At 48.0% G+C, this 18,816-nt stretch overlaps 1 protein-coding gene across 1 annotated transcript in view; it reads left to right on the top strand.

Annotated features, from left to right (window-relative positions):
* HYDIN (HYDIN axonemal central pair apparatus protein) overlaps positions 1 to 18,816 on the top strand; it is a 1,819,717-nt gene that overhangs the window by 887,619 nt on the left and 913,282 nt on the right. The window contains exons 37-38 of the mRNA XM_029609235.1: positions 13,106 to 13,268; positions 17,543 to 17,692. Of these exons, the coding sequence (XP_029465095.1) occupies positions 13,106 to 13,268; positions 17,543 to 17,692 (313 nt within the window). The remainder of the gene's footprint in view (positions 1 to 13,105; positions 13,269 to 17,542; positions 17,693 to 18,816) is intronic.

Raw genomic sequence — 18,816 nt, 5'->3', positions numbered from 1 at the left:
TGGCTTTCTTTGTAATAAAGACCCCACTCCGAGCAGTTCCAAATCCTCTCTCCTCATGAAACTACCATTTATATTATTTAATAGGATTATTCAAATAATTATCCTCTATTGGAGTGAAAGTCTAGGGTTTATCATTAACCAAAAGCTGTATATCCAAACCAGTTTTGGACACACTGGGGCTCAAGGCAAAAACTAAAGAGTAGGCCTTACCAGTGCCAAACACCCTTAAGCTCTGCCACAGTTACATCACTCAGTTTTGCCAAGGGGGCTCCTTGTTGTGCTGGATTTCTTGGCAATTGCTCTGCTTGCCCCTCCTAAAACTGGTCCTGTTATGTGTGATGGGACAGAACTCTGACAGAAACCCTGCACTTCAGTTTTTTACACAAACGCTCCTTGTACATAGTTGCCCCCTCAACAAAAGGTGCAGAGCAGAGCAAGGATATTTCTCAGAGATACTCATTATACAAAAATAGAATATTGAAATTCTGGTATCCTCAGTAACAGCAACACACATTCACCCCCTTACCAGGCAATCTGTGAAGTAACATAATCCTACTGTGGCACCATGAGCTGTCTTAAGGTAGCCAGAAAAGAGATTCAGGCTGGACTCTGGTAGAAATCTTGTATAAACTTCTTTATTAGTGACAAGAAAACAAACAAAAGCAGCTCTGCTATTCTTCGCAGTTCAACAACACAAATGAGGCATCACAATTTACAGTTCAGCCTCTTTCTCAAGGCTTCCTTCTCTCACCTCCTGGGCCTGACTAGTTAAACACTTTCTGAGGGACCTCCGCCTAGACCAGAATTCCCTGCTGTCTTAGGCTTAAGGTGAACTGGGCCAGATCTCTGGATCTGGTCCTTTAAACTGTTTTGGGGTTTTCTCCTATATACTCCTTCACACCTGCATAAAAACACTCAGGGGTCAATATTAAAAAAAAAATTACTTGACTAAAAATGGGTATTATCCAAGTAAATCATTTAAAAATATGTCCCTTTACTGAGGCATTTTGTAGTAACTGTAATGGTTTTAAGAGATATGCTGGGAGGCCAGTAATAGGGAGTTACAGTAGTCTATGTTTGAGAAAATTAGGGTTTGAAAACAGTGCGGAAGTCCTCGACAGTTAATAATAGTTTCAACCGATGTAATATATGCAGCTTGATGTAGCCTGCTTCAATTATTTTATTTATGTGTGTTTTCATAGAAAGATTTTCATCTATCTGGATACCTAAGTCATGTACTTGATCTGAGGTGATAATGTGAAAATTACTCAGGTCTAGAGGCAGAGGTTTAACTACAGAAGGATTTCTACTCAACCAAATGATTTCAGTTTTTTTAGTGTTTAATGTTAGTTTAAGTTTAGAAAGTTCTTGCTTTATTGCTTTCATATAGGTTGAGAGTGTCGATGCCATATTTTCAAAAGATTTGGAGAATAGGATGTAAAACTGTTTTTCCTGAACATACCCAGATCAGTCCAGACAAGTGGGTTTTATTCATTCCTACCAGCAGATGGAGGTAGAAAACAACACTTTGGGCACTGCCACATTATACGAGAGTGCCACCTGCAGTCCCTCAGTATTTCTCTACCTCCAGCAGATGGTAGAGATGTTAACCCTGCAGTCCTGACTGGATATATTGAGGAAAATTGCACCCTGAGGTGGCAGATTCCTGAAGAAGGGCCATCCTTCGGGTTGAGCCGGGTGTACAGGGGGTTGGAGCTCCCTGACCAGTTTCAGCCCGCAACCCCGTGATCACTGACAGCCAGTGGTCTGGTTTCCTCGGTGGGACCCGAAGCTCCTCCGCCGGCCAAGGAGCAGTGAAGTACCCTTACTTTTTTCTTTGGGGGATTGCTTTCCTGTGTGTGGGCCTTTAAGGCTGTTTAAAAAAAAAAAAAAAAAGGAACCGGCATTCTACAGAGGAGGGTGGTCCCGTTTGGGACAATTTCCTCTGGTTTCTGCTTGCTGCCCTGCCAATTGAGCCACGTGGGTTTTTTTAGCCGCGGCAGCGGCCTTCTCTGCACGCCGGCAGGAATTCCTAGAGGCAGTGCACCCTCTTGAGTTGTAGTCAGCTGCTGTGTGATGCGCCCCTCCCCCTCGCGATCCAGGCCGTTTTGCAGCGCGGATGACAAGGAAATTGCCTATTGGTTTTGTTTTTGATTTTTTGGTTTGTGAGTTGTCTTTCACTGAAATGACAGACAAGCAACTCAGGGAGACCTGCAGGACCTGTGGGGGTCCATCGGCCTTCCTGAATGACCTCCTCCTCTGCACAGAGTGTGCTGGAGGGGGGGTCGGAGAGAAAATCAAAACCGTGGCGGCGGCAGCACTTGGGACACAGGAGGGAGTGGCCATGGCCGCGGAAGCGGGGCAGGATTGGGGGGCTTCTCCTCAGGGTTCTGGGGGTCCCCGCCGCTTCTTCCTCCCATGGTTCAACCGAGGGCAGAAGGCCCGGATGTTTCGGGTCCTAGCAGCCCCAAGTGCCCTTCGGGGGCCCCAGGGGGGGTTTCTCCCGAATTTTTACTTTTGCTGCACGAGGCCTTCCTGGCTAGGCAGGCAGGTAAGTGCGGTGCAAAGGAAAGTCCGGTGGACTTGGCGAGGCGGGGGAAGGTTCCCCCTAAGGGCTCCGTGGGTTTCCGAATCCGGCCCCCCGAGGGATGCCCGGCGTGTTTGGAATCGGATTCGGAAGACTTGGCCAAGTCTAAGGAGGATGACGAGGTTTCCTCGTAGGCCGATAGGGATGAGGACCCAATAGAGGTCCTCCTCTGGACCCAGGAGACTCTAAAATGGAACAGGGGCCTCAGAGGGTCCGGAGGCTGAAGGCTATGATCCGCGGGTGATCCGTCTCTTTAAGAGAGAGGAGCTTCGCCCGCTTATCCCACAGGTGTTAGAGAATTGGGGATTAAGCTCACACTGGAGGATTCGGATGCAAAAGGGGTTAATCTGGTTCTGGATGGACTATGGAGACCTCCCAGCACATTCCCAATTCTGAAGAAAATCCAAAAGTTGATCAACTGATAATGGGATTCCCCCGACTCGGGTCTGCGAGTTGGCAGGGCGATGTCCAAGCTTTATCCACTTCTGCAGGACCATTTGGATGTTCTCAAGTTCCCGAAGGTGGATGCGGCGGCTTCAGCAGTCACCAAGAAGACCACTATCCCGGTTGCTGGAGCTTCTGCTCTGAAGGATGTTCAGGATTTGAAGTTGGAAGTGCATCTCAAGCTCGCTTTTGAGGTTCTGGGTCTCGGCCTGCGAGCGGCGGTCTGTACAAATCTGACGCAGCGGGCCTGTTTGTGTTGGATCCAGAAGTTGCAGGAGCCGTCGGCCTCCGGAACTCTTTCTCCGGTTCAGGCGGCTTGCCTGGAGGCGGGGGGTGGCCTATGGCGCTGATGCCTTATATGACCTGGTGAGAACCACGGCCCATGGTATGGTGTCGATGGTGGCGGCCAGATGGCACTTGTGGCTACATAACTGGTCGGCGGATCTGTCATCCAAATCGCAGTTCTGTAATCTACCCTTTCAGGGAAAACTGCTGTTTGGGGAGGATCTCGATCGTCTGATGAAGTCACTGGGAGAGACGAAGAGCAATATGCTGCCAGAGGATCGAAAGTCTGGCCAGAAGCCTTTCTCCTCTCGGTCTCATTTTCGGGAGTCGAGGCATTTTCGTCCGGCGAGGTCCTCAGGGGCTTCGGCTCGAAGACAGTCCTCGCACAGATAACAGTCCTTTCATGGGTCTGGAAGGTCATCTAGAGGTGGATCCACCCAGGGAGCGGGTGGCAATAAGTCCTCACAATGAGATCCGGCAGGTCCACTCCTTGTCTCTGGTAATCGGGGCAGACTGGCCTGGTTCTACGGGGAGTGGACCAAGATAACTTCTGACCAGTGGGTCTTGAACGTGGTGAGAGATGGCTACATCTTAGAATTTTCTCATCCTCTAAGGTCGGTCTTTCTGAAGTCACGTTGTCTTTCCCGAAACAAGCAGGCGGCTGTCCAGGAAACGCTTTAGCGATTGTTAAGTCTGGAGAGTGAGTGCCTGTTCAAGTGTCTGAACAGGGACAAGGCAGAAATTCCATCTATTTTGTGGTGCCCAAAAAGGAAGGCACCTTCCGACCTATCTTAGACCTGAAGAAAATCAACCAGAGTTTGAAGGTACCACATTTTCGCCTGGAGACGTTATGCACTGTAATTGCGGTGGTACGGAGGGGAATGTTTTTGGCTTCCCTGGATCTCACCGAGGCTTATTTTCATATCCCCATCCATCAGGAACACCAGATGTTCCTCAGATTCATGGTCCTGGATCAGCACTACCAGTTTCAAGCGCTTCCCTTCGGTCTGGCCACCGCCCCGCGGACCTTTACGAAGGTGATGGTGGTAGTGGCGGCAGCCCTGAGACAGGAGGGATTTTTGGTGCACCTTTACTTGGATGACTGGCTGATCCGGGCGAAGTCACTGGGCAAGTGTGTGCAGTCCATGGACTGGATACGGTCCCTCCTGGAATCTCTGGGCTGGATCATCAATGTGCAGAAGAGTCATCTAGTTCCTTCTCATTCCCTCGAGTTCTTGGGAGCCCGTTTTGACACCCAGCGGGGCAGAATGTTTCTCACAGATGACAGGGTGAACAAGATTCAGGGGCAGATAGCTCGTCTGCTTCGTATACCAGTGCCGAAGGTCTGGGATTACTTACAGCAATCTGGAGAAGGGGATGCCTCTCGAAGTCCTGGATTGGGTAGTGGTCACCACGGATGCCAGTCTTCGGGGCTGGGGGCCGGTTTTCCTGGGCAAGTCAGCTCAGGGTCTATGGTCGACAGCGGAGCAGGTGTGGTCCATCAATCGACTGGAGACTAGAGCGGTGCGCAGAGCTCTGGTGCAGTTTCTACCCTTGGTCCACAGTTGGATGATGCGAGTTTTCTCGGACAACTCGACCATGGTGGCTTACATTAACAGACAGGGGGGAACCAAGAGTCCACATTGGAACTGCTACCCTGGGCATTTGCCCATTTGAGGCCTCTGCAGAGAGCGTTGTTGTCCTGCTGGAATCCTTGGTTGAAACAATATTTTCTGTCCCTGTCTCTGATGGAATCGGCCAGATCGAGTCTGGCCTGGTGGATGACACGCAGCAATCTGGAGAAGGGGATGCCTCTCAAAGTCCCAGATTGGGTGGTGGTCACCACGGATGCCAGTCTTTGGGGCTGGGGGCCGGTTTTCCTGGGCAAGTCAGCTCAGGGTCTATGGTCGACAGCAGAGCAGGCGTGGTCCATCAATCGACTGGAGACTAGAGTGGTGTGCAGAGCTCTGGTGCAGTTTCTACCCTTGGTCCACAGTCGGATGGTGCGAGTTTTCTCGGACAACTCGACCACGGTAGCTTACATCAACCAACAGGGGGGAACCAAGAGTCTCGCAGTGGCGCAGGAGGCTCAGCTGTTGTTCAAGTGGGCAGAGCTTCATCTCGAAGGAATCGCCACTTCACACGTTGCAGGAGTTGACAACATCCAGGCGGATTACCTCAGGCGTCAACAGTTGGATCCGGGGGAGTAGGAACTCTCTCAGAGAGGGCGACTTCTCAATTCGATTTCATGGCAACAAATCTCAATACCAAGACACAGAGATTCTTCAGCCGTAGGAGAGAGTCCAGGGCAATGGGACTCGATGGCCTGATATGCCCGTGGCCGACCTGTGTCCTCCTGTATGTCTTTCCTCCGTTGCCGCTTATAGCGAGGGTGCTCAGGTGAGTAGAGGGTCACGCGGGGTCAGTGGTAGTGGTTGCTCCAGAGTGGCCTCATCATCCTTGGTTCACAGACCTGCTGCGTCTGACAGTGGATGGACCGCTACGCCTGACCCACTTACCGGATCTGCTTCGTCAGGGTCCTATATTTTCCGATTGGGAGGATTGCTTCTGTCTCACGGCTTGGCTTTTGAGAGGAGGCGATTGCGTGTGAGAGGGTATTCAGAACCAGTAATTGCCACGCTTCACCAAGCGCGGCGTCCCTCTACGTCTTTGGCATATTCCAGGGTATGGAAGGTTTTTGAGACCTGATGTGGACAACAGGGATTGGTCCCTCTTCAGGTTTCAGTGTCCCATATTTTGTCTTTTTTACAGGTGGAGTTATCCAAAGGCTTGGTCCTTTTTGCAGGTGGGGTTTCCACTTTGGGTTGCTTAGAGGGAGAGTGTTGGATTCGTGGACCCTTGAGTTGACTTGGACAGATGATGGCACACTGTGGAGGTACACAGTGGATGTGGGAGGTGGCACAGGCAGGAGACTAGGAGGATCTTCACCACTGGAAACCTGAGGTCCCCCCAGGAGGAGCCCGTGAGGACCCGGGCTGCTTGGACTTACAAGCGGTCTCCTAAGCATATCAGGCCATCAGGTTTCCTGATGAAGGAGAAGAAGCTGGAGCCAGGAGGCTAACTGGAACTTCACCACTGGAAGCCTGCAGTCCCCCCGAGAGGAGCTCTTGAGGACCCGAGCCGCTTGGACTTAGGTGAGACCTCCTGGATGAATGCCGAAGTCAGGAACCAGTAGACGAAAGCTGGAGTCAGAAGTCTGTGGATGAAAGCCGGGGTCAGAAGCCAGTGGATGGAAGCCGAAGTCAGGAACAGCAACTAGCAACTCTAAACCAGAGTGAACCTCGTTGCAAGGCCAGGAGTGGAGTTGGGGCAGGGTTTAAATACCCTGGGAGCGTCTGACGCTACTCCTGGGAGGTGCTGTGTATTCCCACGCTGGCTCCTTTAAGACTCGGGTCCCCGCGCGTGCGGGCCTAGAGGGCGGGGCCAGCCCAGACGTCGGCGGCGTCTCCCTCGCAGAGGGAATGCTGCAAAGGAACTTTACCGGCCAGACTAGGCTTCAGGAACGCCGCGGCAGCCACCAGACGTCCCGGGGTAGGTGGATGGCCGGCCTGCAGACCTCCACGGGTTGGGCCCATAACAGTACCCGCCCTTCTCCGCCCCCTTCCTGGGGGCTTGGGCTTAGCAGGGTGCTGTAGGTGAAACTGTTGAAGAAGGGATTTATCCAAAATGTTGGAGGCAGGCTCCCAAGAATTCTCCTCTGGGCCATAGCCCTCCCAGGAGAGAAGATATTCCCATCATCTGAGGTGGAAGCGCACATCTAATACCTCTTTTGCATGGTAGACAGTGTCCTCTTGAGCCGCAGGAGCGGCAGGTTCAGGGATCTTGTTGTGGAAGATGGACAAGACCAACGGCTTGAGCATTGAAATGTGAAAAACATTATGAACCCTGAGCGTAGAGGGAAGGCGGAGCCAGTAGGAGACAGCACCCACTCATTCTGTGACTGGGAATGGGCCAAAGTACTTCAGAGCCAAGCGCATAGAAGGAACCCGCAGGCAAAGGTGTTTGGTACTTAACCATACCTTGTCCCCGGGATGGAATGTTGTAGCTGGACGTCGCAGACGGTCCCGCGTACCTCTTCGCCGTGACTGCTGTGCGTTGTAGTTTCTCCCTAGTAGAGCCCCAGAGATTGTGTAACTGTTGGGTTGTGAGTTGAACGGCTGGTGATGGAACCAACAATGGCAAAGGCAAAGGAGGTCGGAGACGTCTCCAATAGGCTACCTGGAAGGGAGACCTGCCAGTGGCCGAATGCCTATGGTGGTTGTAGGAGAATTCTGCCCAGGGGAGTAAAGCCACCCAGTCGTCTTGTAGGTCTCCCACAAAGGCTCGGAGGAAAGTTTTCAAGGTTCGGTTTGTGCACTCCGCTTGGCCATTGCCTTGGGGATGTGAAGTCCAATTGGACCCCACATTTTTTACAGAGTACTCTTCAATATTTAGCCGTGAACTGTGAGCCCTGGTTGGAGGCAATATGGAGAGACAGTCTGTGTAGGCGAAAGATGTGCTGAGTGAAAAGACTAGCGAGCTCAGGTGCTGTTGGTAATTTGGTGAGGGGGACGAAGTGGGCCACCTTCGAAAACCTATCGATCGTGACCCATATCACAGTTTTCTCTTCCAAAGGTGGTAAGTCCACGATGAAGTTGGTTGACAAATGGGTCCATGGTTCGGTGGGGATAGGTAAAGGTTGAAGGATGCCCCATGGGCGACCAGTCAGCGTCTTTTGTTGAGCGCAGGTCGGGCAGGAGCTGACGTAGAGACAAACATCTCTCCTGACCTGAGGCCACCAGTAATATTCGGTCAGCAGATCCAAGGTCCGAGTGACCCCTGAATGCTCTGCGGTCAACAAGTCATGAGCCCATGACAACACCCTCTTGCAGAGGCGAGTCGGCATGACCGTCTTACCCATAGGAACCACCTCTGAAGCTGCGAGAAGGACTTTGGCTGGATCGAGGATATATCGAGGCGGATTAAAGTTATCCTCCGTTTCTGTCATGCAAGAGAGGGCGTCTGCTCTAATATTCTTGGAGGCTGGTCTGTACTGGAGGAGGAAATTGAAGCGGCTAAAGAAAAGCGACCATCGAGCTTGTTGAGAATTGAGGCGTTGGGCTCAGCACAAGAATTCTAGGTTCTTGTGGTCTGTATAGATGATAACGGCCACTGACGCCACTGACGGCCTCCAGCCACTGACGCCACTCCTCCAGCGCAAGCTTGATGGCCAGGAGCTTCTTGTCACCAATACTGTAATTTCTCTCCACTGGAGAGAATTTTCAAGAATAATAGGAACATGGTAGGGGTTTGCCTTTAGTGGATAACTGACTCAGGACAGCCCCTACCGCAAGATCAGATGCGTCTACCTCTACGATAAACTGGCGCTGTGGATCTGGATGGTGAAGACAGACATCAAGAAGAAAGGCCTCCTTCAGTCTCTGGAAGGCATTTATTGCTGTCGGGGACCAGTTCTTCGCATCGGCACCCTTCCTGGTAAGGGCTGTGAGCGGTGCCACCATCCAGGAGTAATGGGGTATGAACTGGCGATAGAAATTAGCGAAGCCCAGGAAGTGTTGTAGGGCCTTGACCCCTACCGGCTGTGGCCAATCCCGAATGGCCACCACTTTATCTGGGTCCATATGGAAGCCCGTGGATGAGACTATATATCCAAGGAAAGGCTAGGATTCCTGCTCGAACTGGCACTTCTCTAACTTGGCAAAGAGACGATTGTCCCGAAGTTTCTGCAGTACTTGCCGCACTTGTACGCGGTACTTGGACAAATCTTTAGAATGCACCAACACATCGTCAAGGTACACTATGACTGAGGAATGCAACATATCCCTCAAGACCTCATTCATGAGGTTTTGAAAGACCACAGGAGCGTTGCATAAGCCAAAGGGCATGACCAAATATTCGTAGTGCCCGTCTCTTGTATTGAATGCAGTCTTCCATTCGTCGCCGGGTCATATCCCTACCAAATTGTACGCACCCCGGAGGTCCAGCTTGGTAAAGACCTTAGCACCTTGCAGCCAGTCTAGTAACTCTGGAATCAGAGGCAAAGGGTACCTGTCCCACTGTGTGATGGCGTTGAGGCCGCGGTAATCGATGCAGGGTCGGAGTGACCCATCCTTCTTGGCCACAAAGAAGAACCCGGCCCCGGCAGGGGAATTAGAGGGACAAATGAAGCCTCTCTCCAAATTTTCCTGAATGTACGAAGACATGGCCCGAGTTTCCGGGAGCGACAAGGGGTAAACCCGCCCCCTGGGAGGCATAGTGCCAGGGACCAGGTTTATGGCACAGTCAAAGGGCAGTGTTCTGGGAGAAGTTCAGCTTTCTCCTTAGAGAAGACATCTTTAAAATCTTGGTACTGTGGCGGGAGTGCCATGGGTATGGTCAAGAGAGGCACACTGGGACGAGGAATATCTGTCAGGCAGGAGTTGAAACAAGACTGGCCCCAAGATGCAATCTGAAGTGTATCCCAGTGTATAACTGGGGAATGTTTCCACAGCCAAGGTAAGCCCAAGATGACAGGGTGCATGGACTTCTCCAGTATAAGGAAAGAGATTTCTTCCATGTGTAAGAGGCCAGTGTGAAGAATCAAGGGCTTGGTGCAGGTAGAAATATTCCTTGGGAGGAGAGTACTGTGAATGGAAGATACCCGGATAGGAGGAATTCGGGATTGGACCCCAATCTGCAACTGCCGGACGAGGTCTTTGAGGATGAAATTCCCTCCTGCTCCGGAGTTGACCAAAGCCAGTGTATCAAATGTACCCCCGGGTAGACGAGGGTAACCAGTACAGTGCATGAAGAGGCGGAACTTGTATTACCTAGGGTCAGCTCCCCAATGATCCCTAGGTTCTGGCGTTTCCCGGCCGCTCACCACATCGAGCTAGGAAGTGCCCCTTGCCGCCGCAATATAGGCACAGGCCCTGAGTGCGGCTCCATCTTCTCTCTTCCTGAGAGATCAGACCTTGACCCAATTGCATAGGCTCAACACCTTGGTCTCCGGGAGAGGCAGAGGAGGAGGGTACCGGTCGGGGAAATGTAGAACCTGAGTTACCGGGTTTACGACTGGACTTCCCTTCATGAAAGTGGCGTTGGATTCGGCGGTCAACCTGCCCAGCCAGATCAATCAGGCTATTCAGGTCATCCGGAAGGCCCCTCGCCGCTAGCTCATCTTGGAGTCTTGAAAGGATACCTTCCAAGAATATGCCGGGGAGGCTGTCATCCCTCCAGCCTAGCTCAGCTGCCAGGGTATGGAATTCCACCGCATACTCGGCAAGAGGCCGATTGCCTTGGCATAGCTGGAGTAGCTCAGAGGCAGCAGTGGGTCTATGAGAAGGCTCATCGAAGATATGTCGAAAGCCAAGGCAAACTGTTCCAAATTCCTTGAACATACCTCCATTCAAGCCTCTCAAAGGGGCATCAGTAAAAGGTCTGACTCTTAAAACAATCTTCCTGGTAGCAATCTGTTCGGTTAGAACAATTTCAGAATTACAGGCAGTATCGATCCACACTGTTTCATCCAAGGTAGTATCACAATTCCATTCAATCAGATAGTTTTCCTGCCTTCCTTACTATTACTACTACTTAACATTTCTATAGCGCTAAACAACATATAGCAGGTCTGTGCAAACATACAAAAAGATAGACCCTGCTCAGTAGAGCTTACAATCTAATAAGACAAACATACTGGAGAAGAGACTTGGTTAAAAGAAAAGAAAGTTAGCCTTCCTTCAAGAAAGAATCCTCCTCAGTGCTATAAGAAGCTCTATCGGTTGGATGCTTGCAGGGCCCTTCTGAGATATCTGAAGTTAACTAATCCCTTTAAAACTTTTGAACATTTATTTGTCTTTTTCGATGGCCAATGGATGGGTGAGATGGCCTCTAATGCTTCAATAGTCCTTTGGATTAAGGAAGTGATCAGTTCAATGTATATTGCTAAATGGTTACTGTTTCCCAGAAGTCTTCAGGTGCATTCAACTGGGGCACAAGCAGAACTTCAGCTGGTGTTATCAGTGGAGATTCGCAGGGCAGCTACTTGAGCATCCTTGCACGCCTTCACAAAGCATTACTGTCTGGATGTTCAGGCCAGCTGGCTCTGGGATATTAATAGTGGGATTAGCAGTGTCCCACCCAGTTTGAGGAATGGCTTTGGTGCATCCCAGGCATCTGGACTTGTTTGGCTGGATGAGAAAGAAAGTGAAATTTAGTCATACCTGCTAATTTCCTTTCTTTGAGTCCTGCCAGACCAGTACAGGACCCTCTTGAACTACTATATTTTCTCTGTGTATACAGGATTTTATTTTTTTTCTAATTCCTCTTCATTTAAGTATCTATGTAATTCTAGTTCCTATAATGGTGATTTAAGGCCTCATTTGGACTGGTGTGTCTCCTAAGGTTGGGGAAGATCAGTTTTTGTTCCTTGGAAACCCCCTGATTATGGGAGGGATAGAGAGAAGTTAGATGTTCATCTTGTTACAAGAATATTGGGAGATTGATGTCAGCATGGGACTCTATATAATGTAGAAATAGGGATCATGATTTGAAACTTCAAGGGAATAGGCTCCAGGCAATGTCAGGAAATATTTTTTCATGGAAAGGGTCGTGGATGCATGGAATGCTCTCCTGGAAGAGGTGGTGACGAATGGTAGTGGGATTCAAAAGGACATGGGATAAACACAAAGGATCCGTAATGGCTAGAGTATGAAAATGAAAAAAAAAAAGCGGTAACTTATTGCTAACTTTTAGAAGTAATATTTATGAATGGTAACCTACATGGGGCAGCAGTTACTATCCTTAACAGAAGGGGGGGGGGGGGGGGGGGGGTGGGGAAGCAACCTACAAATATAGGCATTTACAACCCTTAACAGAAGGCACAGGAGGGTAAACTGGATAGTTACGATCCAAGCAGCTTACTGGGCAGATTGGATAGACCTTTTGGATATTTATCTGTTATCATTTATTATGTTATCTGCTGGTAAGGGAGCATAAACCCAGGCATCTGGACTAATCTGGCAAAACTCAAGAAAAGGAAATTAGCTGCTAAGACTAAATTTTACCTTTTCTCTTGTATTACCAGCTTATTTATATGCAAATCATGTGTTCAGTGAATTTGGATAGTTGAAGTCTGTATGAAATTATGTTCTTTAATGCAAAAATACTTAATTACACCATGGAAAGCAGCTCTTACCTGTGTTCATAAAGCTAAATATTGTACGCAATAAAAGAACAAACCAGCATTTTCCTGCAAAAATAACTATACCTAAAGTACACCTCTCTGAGATGTAGTTAAGTTTTGCAGGAAAATGCTGATTTATACTTTTATTGCATACAATACTTAGCTTTGCAAACATAGGTAATGAGCTGCTTTCCATAATTATATAGATTGTTACCTATTTTTCGACCAGCTTTGCAAATGCTAGACAGCATATGATACCACTCTCTATTGACGATTTTAGCATGCAAAATCACATTTGCAAATTTGGCCACTCTCTAGTATGTCAGTCTCAATGTTGATGATTATTATGCATAACAAAAATAAAGCTCAACAAAAGATGTTGTAGGTGATTGCTTTTTATTGGACTAACCTAGTATTGTTCCTTCATCAGGTCAATGCAGGTATTTGTAATGAACTGATGAAAGGATCATAGCTGTTGAAAGCTAATCATAAATGTATCCAATTTGACTAACATGGTAATCACACTACTTTATGTATAACGTAAAATCTTTTAAATCAGGTATGTGGGTAAAAGAAGAGTGAAATGTGTGGTTTTCCTACCTTAGATTCTGCAAATGTTGAAAGGTTATGACTCCCAGAATACCTTGCTACTGCCAGCCCGTAATCCAGGAGAAAAACTGCCACAAGAGCTGCAGGAGTTTTATGAAGAGCAGAAGGTGATCCTTGAGCAGCAGGCAAAAGAGAGAGAGGAAAAGATCCAAGAGAGTGGTGAGACAACAAAGTCAACTGGGAGAGATAATTTTCCCTTATTATTAGGAATGTGCAGAAACGCCTTGTTTGAACCTTGGCTCCCTCTGTTACTGTAATGTGTTGTTCACTGCAGTATTGTCTATACATGAACATTTTAACCGAGATACATTTGTCATGTGTCATGTGGCAAGAGTCCAGGGTTCCTCAAATATATCATTACTAGTATAAGGGCCCATAAAAATTGATATGAAAAAATACATATACGTGGATACATTCAATCCCCTGACCCTCCAGGAACACTCTTTTCCTCAGTGGTTGAAAGTACATCCAGTATTACACAATGGAGTAATTTTCAAAAGGATTTATGTGCATAAAAGTGGCATATATCATAGCAATTTTCAAAAGCCCACGTACATACTTTTAAGCATGTAAATCTTTTTGAAAATATGTATTTTCTCCAGCAGATAGATGAATGTGTGCGGAGTCACCCCAGCGAGTAGAAGTATGAGCACTGTTATACAACATGCACAATTTTAAACAGTAAATTTATATCTAAAAAACACCACAATTTATGGGAACTCATAAAGATACCAATCAAGGAAAATAAAATCAATTATACATGAGACCTTCATATATCGTGTGCAATGACCAAAGGCACTTTCATTGGAATGCAGTGTTGTTATCCCATTTACACAGCCATTAACTTGACTGGTGCCCAACCACTTTTATAATCATAGTCTCTTATTATATTTTAACATCCATTTTTTTCTTTTTTCTTCATATGCTACCTTATTTTATAAACATTATCATAGACACTTATCTTGCAAATATTCTTAGGAAAGGTCTTTAATAACACTGGTGATAAAGCCGTTCCACAAGTCTTGTTAAAGAACATTAAAGGCATAGCGAGGGGGGCCAGGAGGTCCAAGGCCCTCGGATACCAAGCTACAGGAGGGCGCCAAGTGGGCAGGGGATCCCATGCCATGCAAAGAAGAAAAGGTTCTACGGCCGCCACAGGTGCCTATGCACCTGGCAGCAGAGGTGGAGGAGGCCCATGGCCACTGGGGAAGTCCATCCCGCCCGGCGGCAGAAGAGGAGGAGACCTGTGGCAAGGAGTATTGAAAGATAGATTAAAGATATTCCACTTGATTATATTAAGATATCTGGGGATTTTTCTCATGGTGAACTTACAGAATCTGTATACTAACTATATCCCAATGCTATAGTGGAGGAATACATATGCCAATTGGCTGGGCAAATAAATGCCATCAGGATCAATTGGCCTATGGGTGTTAAATCGATATCCTATCTGCCTATTAAAATTGCTTGAAGCTTTCTCCCCTTGTTCAATAGAAAAGTGATAAGAGTTTAAATGTAAATATAAGAAAACTAGAATGAGCATCTAGGTCTTCCAAAGAATAATCAAGAATGTGGGCTTTGAACTATCAAACTTTTATGCTGTTATCAGCATCACACTTCAGTATCAGCTCAGTGATACAAATCTGATAGTTGTCAATATTTGAAGAAATGGAGAAAAGGGAAGGTAAGTGCTTTCCTCCTTGAATCATAAGAAAAGTTATTTGGGTGCTTGCATGACCACACAACAATAGAAATTATTTTACAGAAAGAATTGGGCAATAGTGGCATGTTCATGTTATGAACTGCTCTGCCCGTGGGCTTCCCCGCGAGCAGGCACTCACCGTGTCACTGCCCTTCTTCACCCGACGCGGCAGGATGCCGCCGTCGGGCCTCCTGTGTGGCTGGAGCCGTGGACTGTCGCTGCCCACGCGGCCTGGAGGCCGTCCTGGATGTCTTCCTCCTCCGTGGTTGGAGCCGCAGCCTGCCTGCCTCCCCCCGCAGGGCCGGGACTGCCCCTGACACCATGTCCATCTTCGCGGCACTAAGCCCGCATCCCCGGGCTGGTCCGGCGGCTGGAACCGCCCCCGGGGCTCCCCGCAGCAGCTGGAGCCGCTGTCGACGTCAGGGCCTGCTCTTCAGGCCCTGCTTGCATCTATACGCACAGACGTTGGTGCAGGCCGCTGTCCACGGTCCTGCACAGCTCTCTGCTCCTGCTTGCTTCTTAGGCGCCGACGCGCCTCTCTGCTTGATTTAAAGGGCCAGGCACAGGAAGTGTGCTGGCCCCACCTTTAATGGGACTTCCTGCTTTAGCCCTATAAAGGGCTGCTCCATCAGTCTGTTCCTCGCCTTGCATCTGAGCAACATCTCCTCTGGAGGCTCCTGCCTGCCAGAGTTTTGTAAGCTCCTCTGTTCGTGGAGCTCCTTGTCTTGTCTGCCTTCTACCATGTCTTCATGTCTTGGTGTTTTGCCTGAGGTCCCGATCCATGTTTGATGTCTCGTCATGATCGTCTACCTCCTGATGTGCCTGCCTTCCAGGATGTTCTTCCCTGTGTCTTCGTCTGGTGCTCCTGAGCCTTTTGATCCTGTAGGCCTGTTCTCTCGGATGATGTGTGCCCGGGAATGAGGTGGCCTGCAGGTGGGATTACCCTGGTGCTCTTGAGCCTCCGTTCCCGCCAGCCATAGAGGGAGCTTCGGGTGAAACCGGCTTCGTCATTGGAGTTCCTCTTTGCCTGGACTTTCCCTGCACTTATCCCGTTCTCCTCGTGGTCCGTGACCAGCCTTCAAGGGCTGTGTAGGGTGCGTAGTGGAACAGAGTGGTCCGCGACTCAGTCCCGCGAGTGGCCTGAGTAGGGTGCCCTGAGAGACAGTGCAAATGTCTTTCCGCCCAGCTGTTGTCAAGTACCAAGTGTCTTCATCAGTGATGCCGTCGCATCAGCCAAGTGTCTTCGTCAAGGATGCCGTCGCATCAACCAAGTGTCTTCGTCAAGGATGCCGTTGCATCAATCAAGTGTCTTCGTCAAGGATGCCGTCGCATCAACTAAGTGTTTTGTCAGCGATGCCGTCGCATCGACCATAGTCCTGTCTTCGTGTCAAGGCCTCCGTCTGCCCTCAACCTCAGGCCAGGCCTGCTGCTCCATGCAGTTCCGCAGCAGGTCCGAAAGGGCTCGGAATGGTCGGAGGACCATTCAACTTCCAACATCCTTGGGTATTGGCTTTGGGAGTTTGCAGGCCTGGCAGAGGGTCAGCCCGTTAGCCATGCGGAGCCCACCGTCAACCCTCGGCTTGGCCCTGAAGGTCTGGGCCCGGGCTGAGGCCCAAGGGCACACTAAACCACCAGAGTATAACAGAATGCAAGTCCTTAGAGGCCGTTCCGACTGACATAACAGAATGCAAGGCCTTTTAAGGCCGCCCCGTACACAGCAGTTCAGAAACACTAAAAGGTCCATTTTGGGTAAGCTGGTGATCAGCAAGTTATCTGGCTAAAGTTGGCCACTAACTTGTCCCGGATATTTAGCAGGATAAATGTCACGCTGAATATATTTGCCTAGTTATAACCGGATAACTGAAAAATCTAACCAGCTATGTTTCAATATAATCAGTTGGGCTTTTTAGTTATCCAGCCTTGTGTAGCTGGATAACTTGCTACTTAAATGGATATTTTCAAAAGATATCCGGTTAAGTAGCACTATGAAAAAATGTAAAGAGGCCTGCAGCTGGATACTCTTCCTTCCCCAACCAAATTTAGGGGGTTATTTTCTAAAGGTTTATCGCGTGCGTTAGGGCCTTTTCTCGTGCAATAGGATGTAAATGACTGGGAGGGGAGGAGTCGGCTGTGGCACTGTTGCTGGCGATAATGTGAGGAACATTCTCGCTGGCAGTAGCACAGCAAATAGCGCCACCTTTTACGGTGGCGCTATTTGCGTGAAAGGCTGCAGCCAGCTGCACTGCGGCTGGCAAAATCGCACCACCACGGTGCAAACGGCTGCGGCCTTTCTCAGGCCCGCCCCCCCTTCGCCCCACCCCCTTTTTCGTGGGACTCATCATTCTGCAAGAATGATGAATCCTGCCCTTAATAGGAAAATAAAGGTATTCTGTAACACATAAATTGTACTTACTTCCTCCCCCCATTGTCTCTCCCTGTCTCTGGGGGTGGAGCAAAATTAACAGCTGAAAAGCAATGCAAAAATATCCTTTTTTTTAAATTAAGTCACGTCACTTGAATCAATAGCCAGGAAAAAAAACCCTCTTTCTGTAATTCAGTCTTGCAAGAATAGCAGACCACTTTTGATTTAGTTCAGTTATATATTCATCCTCTTTATCATTCTAGCTCTGTCCTTCTTCCTACTTCTTCCTCTCCCTCTTTTTACCCTTTAAAAAATTGTTCCTCTAACTACTTACCTTCTTGCTTATTTTTTTCACTTCTTCATCTGCAGCTTTGAAAGCTGAAGAAGAACGAATCTCAGACCAAGGGGAAAAACAGGGGATCCTAGCAGTTTCCGCATCCAGCTTAGATGTGAGTTCTCCCCAAGTGGAGTTAAAAGCAGAAGAGGTGCCGGGTGAGGCTAAGAAGACATCAATCCCAGGTAACTTAGCTTCAACATTTTGTTATTGTTATTTTAAATTGATTTTATACATACTGGTTGGTATTATCTTAACCTCGCATTAAGGTCACACAAATGACAAAAAAGCAAAAGCATCAAAAGCCAGGTGTATTATCTGTTGTCAATAATCAAATTATAGATTCTGTTAGCACTAGAGTGAAAGGTCAAAAGAAAACTATTTGATACTACTTCATCCAAAAGAGTTTAATTTCGACATATACAATAGAAAATAGAGAAACTGCAGTATTTTATTCTGAATAACTCCATTTATAAAAAAGCTTTGGTTCTTCTCAGCTTGTATATTAAATGCTCAAGTGAAATCACTGTCCTAAACATTGTGGGGACTCACCATAAGCAATGAGTCTCATATTCAGTCACTTAATTAATATTCTAAGCCTGTCCATCTTTCAGAAATTGTTCAACCTAATATAGTGGATAAACTCCATGCCAAATGTATTTGATTTACATAGAATTACAGAAATTTGTGATTTATTTTAATTATCATGTTCACAGCAGTAGATGTTATTGCTATAAACCAGAAGATGCTCTCAGGCTGTAAGTGACTGAGAAGAGGTACAAATATTTCCCGAGATAGGGTGAGATTCAAGGAGCATAAATTTCCTGCTTGATCCCTAGCAGGGGAATGAAGAATCTAGTTTCTTATTTGTAGTCATTTATTCAGTATTTTGTGATGGTCTGTCTGTGTTTTGCATGTGTGACTGAGGTGAGCGATTCTGCTAGCATATAGTTTCTGTGTTACTTTCTCTAACAATTTGGACTGTTGGCAGTAGAGAAGCCACATACTAGCAGAATACCTCACCTCAACCACAGACATAAAGCATAGGCAGACTGTCACCAAATGCAGAATAGCTAAGTGGCCACAGTTTAGAAATAGAAACAGGTAGACTAAATATAAACTACCAACCCTTAGATGCCAGACTCTGCTTGCAGTATGATACTGGAAAAATAAAAATTCCCTGTATGTACCGGATCAGTCCAGACTCCTGGGTTTATTCATCTGTCCTAGCAGGCAGAGACAGAGAAAGTAAAACTGACACTGCTTTATATACCCTGATGCCACCTGCAGTTCCTCAGTATTTCTCTGT

Source organism: Rhinatrema bivittatum, chromosome 7 (assembly GCF_901001135.1).
Source record: "Rhinatrema bivittatum chromosome 7, aRhiBiv1.1, whole genome shotgun sequence".
Taxonomy (NCBI): Eukaryota; Metazoa; Chordata; class Amphibia; order Gymnophiona; family Rhinatrematidae; genus Rhinatrema; species Rhinatrema bivittatum.
The sequence above is the reverse complement of the archived record's forward strand: the minus strand, read 5'-3'. Positions and strand labels throughout refer to the sequence as shown.